Source organism: Gadus chalcogrammus, chromosome 17 (genome assembly GCF_026213295.1).
Source record: "Gadus chalcogrammus isolate NIFS_2021 chromosome 17, NIFS_Gcha_1.0, whole genome shotgun sequence".
Lineage (NCBI taxonomy): Eukaryota > Metazoa > Chordata > Actinopteri > Gadiformes > Gadidae > Gadus > Gadus chalcogrammus.
Window position 1 is genome coordinate 4,717,446 of NC_079428.1, and position 7,500 is coordinate 4,724,945.

Here is a 7,500-nt window from a genome sequence, read left to right on the forward strand (position 1 = left end):
ACACACACACACACACACACACACACACACACACACACACACACACACACACAGACCCCCCTCTGTATAGCTTGGGCAGACCGCTGCTCTTCGTGACGACTTAAAAGTCACACCGCCAGCATGTCCCACGCACTTGTTTAGTCCGGGTTCACCAAATCCATGGCAACCACTTGTTGAAGCCTCGCTGCTCGTTGCTAAGAGATGGGATGTATTGGACCAGAAAATCCTCCAACCCCCCACACCCCCCCCCCCCCCCACACACACACCCCTCCCACCCCATTCCACCTTCTGTGCACCATTTTCTCTCTTTTTTTATACGTCGACCCGCAACCCATCGACCCCAGCGAATAGGACCCCACTCCTTTCCAAGACGCACATCCATACGCTCAACATCCGCAATAACATTAAGTTTAGTTTTACGCACACTAGCATAGGTTTTCCAACATCATAGGCACATATATGTTCCAACGCTTTGAGAAGACCGAGTCTGGGGGAAAAGAAACGGCCAAACTGTTTCCTGAATTAATTAACTATTTAATTATTTAATTAGTATAGGACCCATTGAAAAAACCGCGGTGAACTGCTTTTGTGAATTGTTAATTAATGTTACGAACAGTTCATCATTATCCCCACATCATTTCTCAATTGCATCATTATGTTTAGTGAATACCATAGGTTTACTACATGAGCAGCGAGTCGGCGACAAAGCCTTCGTTTCTGTTGGTATGAAAGCATCTGAATCGCACAATGGGCCCCTGGCCCTCCGCGAGAGCAGCGACTGTGGACCAATTGTGGAGCCCGGTTGTTTTTATGGCTTTTACATCTTTGTATAACGATTTATCGGTTTTTCATATGTATATTTGGATTGTATTAGTCGTAGACCATGTGTAAGAGCGGCCTTGTTTTTTCCTGTGCTACAACTTTTTTTAAAGGGTATTAAAAGTAAAGGAAAGTCGACGAAATTGATGAATGATATAGCATAACGAATGATGTAGGCCTAAAGAAAATAGTTAATTTTAAAACATCCTTCTGATCACTGCCAATTAGACCAATTAAATCAATCAATTAATCATTGGATTCTGTCTATATTTCTATCTCCAGCGATCAGTTCTTTGGAATAATGCTTAGGGATGAGTTACAGTGATTAGTGCGTGTTTCGGGCTCCCACTGGCTACTTGCCTTCCAATTTGCACGCCGCCTGCCTATAGTTTTAACTGCCTCGCGTTGCCAGGGAGACTGCTTGTCTGTTGGGGAGGGAGGGAGAACGAGAGAGAGAGAGAGAGAGAGAGAGAGAGAGAGAGAGAGAGAGAGAGAGAGAGAGAGAGAGAGAGAGAGAGAGAGAGAGAGAGAGAGAGAGAGAGAGAGATAGGCTTAGATGAATGTCAGGAAAGACTTGGATCGACAGAAAAGCCACGATGAGATTTATCCCTGCACTTATCTTTTCTTTTTTTCTCTCTTTCTCGCTCTCCCATCCCCTCCCCTTACTCGCCGATTAGTCGGGTGGGGTGCGGGCTCCGCGCCCCCATTTCCATGAGAATGGCAACGGTCGCTGAAAGGGTTAAGCCCGAGCCCAGAGCCAGCGAGAGAGAGAGAGAGAGAGAGAGAGAGAGAGAGAGAGAGAGAGAGAGAGAGAGAGAGAGAGAGAGAGAGAGAGAGAGAGAGAGCTGGGGGAAGGCGAAGCAACGCTAATTTTCTGCTCCATGGGGGAGCGAGAGAAAGCGAACAATGCGCCCTGGGGGTGTCGTAGGGAACGCGGCGGCTTTACTGTGTGCACCTGCGAGCTCAAAAGCCAGGACAATGTGCCTCCGAAACGGCCAATTACGGACGGGCCAGCCACCCGCTTTCACTCCGGAGAGAGAGAGGGAGAGAGAGAGGGGGAGAAAGGGAGAGGGACGGGAGAGGCGGGGGTTTTGGTGGGGGGAAGTGAATTTAAAAGAGGGTAAAGGGAAAAAAGTAAATGATCGACCTTTAAATCATTCTTCATGGTGTGTGTGTGTGTGTGTGTGTGTGTGTGTGTGTGTGTGTGTGTGTGTGTGTGTGTGTTTGGGGGGGGGGGGGGGGATACAGGCCTATTGCCCCATCAACCACCCCCATCGCATCCCATCCCACACCCGGTCGGACACCCATGTTCTCTCCAACCAAGTTTTGATGGCTCTTGCCGGGAGTTTTATTTTGAACACGGCTGGACCATAACGCGTCCACCTGTGGCGCGGCTGGGACTTGCAGGGCTCGTTCCGATGGCCGTGCGTCTGACTTCTCTTTCTCTCTCTCTCCAAAGAGGGAGGTCAGAGATTGTGCAACAGCCGATTCACTGCCAACTCTCACAATACATGCTGTCTGGAATATAGTTATCTTTTGTAGGCCTATTTGTCATTTGCGGATTTCCAAGTCATTTTTATTTTTAAATTGAAATGAAGTAAATGGGATTTAATTTGATAATACATAAGTCTTTTTATCGTCTGAATCATAATGGAGTAAATATAGCCTGAAAACCTATAGTGTCCCTCGGGTGATAAAGACCTCGGCTCTTTAAAGTCAATCAACCACTCCACTAAATGTGTGTAATCTGTCTATTGTGCCCGAATATCCATTGATCGCCATTCATTTAAAAAATAATAATTGAAGTGCCCCCTGGGAAAAAAGGGCTTTTCCTTTTTGTCCAGTCTTCTCTATTGAGTCTCAAGCATTGTAATTGAAAATTCCCACACACAACACAAATCAGACCATGGTTGGGAAGAAAAAAGGTATTTTAATATTTTGCCATTACAAAATGACTTAAAAAATTAAGATTTCGGGCCCTTAGTGTAAGAGCTGAGCTAAGACCTTTACACATTATGTACACGGATGCTGCAAGTCTTAATATTTTACACAATTTACAAGCTGGAATATAGCAAAATAGAAATGTTAAATTCTAAAATCTTACATTTTGTATAAACACTTTGTTTATAAATGTGTTGTAAACATCGGAAAGTGGTGAGATATAACTGGTGGGAAAAGGCCTAAAGTGTAGGTCTATAGGTTAAAGTTGCAATTTTCGCTTTACAAGCCAAGTAATTAATGTAAACAATCACTTAAAACGAATTTCTTTTAAATGTTTCGTCTTTTTGCAGATACAACACAGATCCGTTTAAGGCAATAGCAGCACTGATGCAAGTATTAGTGGATTGCACACCATATTGCATTTCCCTTAAAAAAATATTTCAGAGTGAAGCCTTAAACCATACTTTATTTACAGTGAAGCATACTGGTTCAAAATTAAGCTTGATAAAAAGGAACCAAATCATTAAAGAAAAAAACTATTTAAAATGCTCCTCAGTCACTGTATAATGTTGGAAAGAAATATAATTTGGGATGGAAAAACATGTACTCAACAATTTGTATTTCAACAGAATTCGATTCAAAATCAGTCAAGTAAACTTTGCTTAAAAAAAGTATTATTTTTATTTTAGGGGTAAAAACAGAAATGCAGCATTTTACATTTAATTTCATTCGGTTAATGGGAGACACCTGCCTAGAACATGTGGCACACAAGAGAAAGAGCAACTTGGGCCTCTGCCAAAACCACTTCAACTAAAGAAAGTTACAATATTGGTCAAATAAACAGAAACCCAATCTATAAAACTAAATTACACCAAACATTTTAACTCATAATTGGCAGCCAAAAATTTCGATTCCAAACTGGATAAGAAACGTAATCCATCGATGGGGTTTTCAGTGAAGCCAAAGACTAGCCATAGAGGAAACAAATTGTAAAATGTTTTCCCTGGTGCGCCACTGGAAAAACTGAGATTTAAAAACAAATTACCCAATGTTAATTCAGATATTGCAATCTCGATTGTCCAACAGGAACTCAAACCAGCCAGAAAACCCAGTTTAACTAAACCCAAGGCCCTAGGGTGATAGAAAAGGGTTCTACAGAGGCACATCCGCCCCTATCGCTGACCCAGCTCCTGCTCCGTCTGATCCCCACAAACCAGGAGGACTTTCCATTCATAAGCCACTTTCTGGAGAAGTTAAAGTGGTTCACCTGCCCCCTGCCCCCCCCCCCCCCCCCATCTCTTGAGAACTAGCAAGTGGGCACAGGCTCTATATCGAGTCATTTTGGCCTCACATCCTAACCTGAGAAAGCCACCCTTCCGTAGACTTTATGAGCATCAGGACTGCAAAACAGACAACAGATCGGCGTCTCAGACGTCGCAGCCTACCCTGCACCGCGGCACTGGAAGACCGTATCGACAACCAACGGCGTTCCCGCTCGGGAACGCTGCGATCTGTGGTTACATGAAAGTGGCCGCAGGGGTTAGAGATTTGCGACGCAACGTCACCGGTTCCGGCTAACGTTTTGGGAGTTCCCTACGCTAGACAGAAGAGTCGTAATATTTACACACAGAGAAAAGGGAAACATCTTCTATTTACAGCAGTCCTTCATAGACAGTCCATTTAACATTTTGGCACTTGGAGGAGGAGGGTCGTCCATACGCGCGTGTGTGTATATACACAGGGGGCTTGTGAATCTGGGACGAATGAGTTTAAAGACCTAAAACACAAAACAAGAGGTAGACTATAGCAGTTTTGAATATTCAAATACACAGGCTTTTTGTAGACCTCAGTGGCAACGTGCCCGCCGCGTGCGTCGGCTGTGTGTGGGGGGGCCCCCCAGCACCTCGGGGCCCTTCTATGTACGGCGGTACGAGTGCAAAAAGGGGGACGCGCGTACGCACGTTACAATGCTAGTCTCTGACGTGTCGGGGTCCCCGTACCACTCAGGGGGGGGGGGGGGGGGGGGGGGGGCCCCCGGAGCGGCCCCTCAGACCCGCCTTCCACCGCTCCCCCTCGTAGCGCCAGATGTGCCCGAGCGGGAAGGGTGGGGTGGGCGGGGACTCACGCCCCCCCCCCCCTCTCAGACCCCGCCACTCTCTCCTTTGGCGCCTCCGTCCTCCTCTGCGTCGCTGCGCCCCCCCCACCCCCCACCCAGTGTCTAGATGTGCGTGAGCGGGACGGTGCCTCCGAGGTAGTGCTGCTGGACGCTGGTGTAGCCACGTTGGGCGGCGGCGGCGGCGGCGGCGGCGGCCCCCGTGGGGTCCCCGCCGTCCCCCCCGGGGATGTACATGCTGATCATGTCCCTGAGGTCCCCCTGGAGGGGCCCGCGGTGGTGGTGGTGGTGGTGGTGGCCGGACGCGGGCCCCGTGGGCGGCGAGTGAGACATGGGCTCGGGCTTCACCATGGACATGGTGACGGGGCTGTGCTGCTGGGGGCTGCTGCCGTACGACATGGGGCTGTGGGGGGGAGGAGAGGAGAGGGTCAACATGGCGGCCAGGCACACAGGATGGGTTCATCTGCATCGGTGCAGCGTCGGGGAATTCTCTGCATCGAATACTTTAAAGTTCCTCGGCTGTGTGAATTTGGTGTTCGGATATGGACGGATTCAATCCTCTTTAACGCCGTTCCGTCGAGAACAAACTGAGAAAGGCGCGAAGAGAGCTGTTTAAGTTGTCGTCGTTCAAATCCAAATCCATATTAATACTCTGAGCTTACCGGAAACGCATCCTAAGTGGTTGAACGATTCCAGTCCTATTAAAAACCCAAACCATGCCAACGGCTTTCATTTGATCTCGACTCTACAGATCTAGGGAACATACTGGGATTTCCTTTAACAATGAGGCAAAAGCTCTCCCGTTTTTTTTTTTTTCTTTCCCTTCTCGTAGGCCGCAGTGCACCTGCGTGTTCAGACTAACAAAAGGGAGGGTGAAGAGGCTGGGCCCGCCGCATAGCTCGCTGATCTGTCGGTCAACATTGAACGACTTCATGCTTTCACCTGCAAACTTCTCCCCACTGCTCAACACCACTAATCTCCCGTCCCTCCAACAGACACTAAAACGACAACCTTTTAAATAAATAAAGAGTATTATTGTGATAGTGTGAGGTGCCACGTTTGTTTTGGTTTAGTCCACCCAGAGTTGAGATAATCTGGTTAAAAGTTTTGAACAACAATTAAAAGTCCAACTAGGTCAGTTGAACAAGTTTAAACGTTGGTATGGAAATCAAAGGTTTCCTTTAGTGACTTTGAGGGGGAAACAAAGGTTTCCTTATGAGGCTGGTTGAAGAGTTCAGCGTTTCAAATTGTCAAAGTACGTGTTTGGAGGATTGCTGGGACACTAGTCTGGCTTTCGGTCACACTGGTGCATTGTGGGTAGGGGACCACACACAAAGCACCCCTGGCTCATGCAACACACACCACACAAAAGGTTTTAGAAAACAGAATTTTAGCCCATCAAAATCGATCCGAGAGGTTTTCGCAAGGATGATCAGCATGTTTGACCAAACATTACAGCCATCACAGTCACATCTGTGGAACAAATACTAAATTCAAAAAGTTGCACTCTGGCAATTACAAGTTGGGCAGGACGATCTGAGCAAAGCAAGCCAAGCCTGTTTGGCAAGCAATACTTATCAGAAACACGATGTAGCCTTGATGATTCACCGCCCGTGTGAGGCCTGTGTTCCAGGAGCACCCGGTAGAAATGATTACCCAATACAAAGAAGGATTGCAATCCAGTGTATGTAAAGCTATACCTTGAGGATTTACTCTTGTCACTCATCTTGTTTTGGGGGAAGAGATCCTGTTTAATTATTTAGGCCCCATCCCATTATTTAGGTCCGTTTGACATAAATAAATGGATGTGTAGGCAGTCTATACAAAGTCTTTCAATTTCGAATTTGAACAGATTGCAATAATCCCCTTTTCTTTTTAACTAACATAACATACAACCCATCATTTCCCACAGAATACCAACCAACAACCCATCTGGATAGTCACACAACCTACAACACCACAGCTGCTCCATCTTTATACACGTATTCACCAAAACAAAAACAAGGTGCTAACAAATTAAAAAAAAAATATATATATATATATATAATAAAGACGCACCTGTAGGCGTTGCCGCCGTTCATGTAGGACTGTGGTGCCATGGCGGGCGGGTACTGTAGCGCCGACAGGTCGTAGCGGTGCAGCTGCTGCGTGTAGCCCAGCGCGTCGCCCTGCATGCCGGCGTACCCCCCTGCGGCATGGCCCCAGCCGTAGCCGTCCACCCGGGGGCTGCCGCCTCCTCCCTGGCCTTGGCCCTGCCCCTGCGCCGCCGCCAGCAGGTTGCCGGCGGACAGCGGGTACTTGCCGTGCACCACCACCCCCCCGGGGCCGCCGTGCCCGTGGTGGTCCTTCTTCAGCATGGGCTTGGTCTTGCGCCGCGGCTTGTACTTGTAGTCCGGGTACTCCTTCATGTGCACGGCGCGCAGACGCTTGGCCTCATCGATGAACGGCCGCTTCTCGGCGTCGGTGAGCAGCTTCCACTCGGCGCCCAGCCGCTTGCTGATCTCGGAGTTGTGCATCTTGGGGTTCTCCTGTGCCATCTTGCGCCGCTGGCCTCGGGACCACACCATGAACGCGTTCATGGGCCGCTTGACCTTGTCCATGGGGTCGGCCCCCGGGGGGCACGCCGT

At 48.2% G+C, this 7,500-nt stretch overlaps 1 protein-coding gene across 1 annotated transcript in view; it reads right to left on the reverse strand.

Annotated features, from left to right (window-relative positions):
- Positions 1-2,737: 2,737 nt before the first annotated feature.
- Positions 2,738-7,500, reverse strand: part of LOC130370138 (transcription factor Sox-19b-like) — a 5,362-nt gene continuing 599 nt past the window's right edge. Inside the window, exons 1-2 of the mRNA XM_056575831.1 lie at positions 6,932-7,500; positions 2,738-5,276 (exon numbers count right to left, since the gene is read on the reverse strand). The exon at positions 6,932-7,500 is cut by the window's right edge and continues 599 nt beyond it. Of these exons, the coding sequence (XP_056431806.1) occupies positions 4,979-5,276; positions 6,932-7,500 (867 nt within the window). The 3' untranslated portion in view covers positions 2,738-4,978. The remainder of the gene's footprint in view (positions 5,277-6,931) is intronic.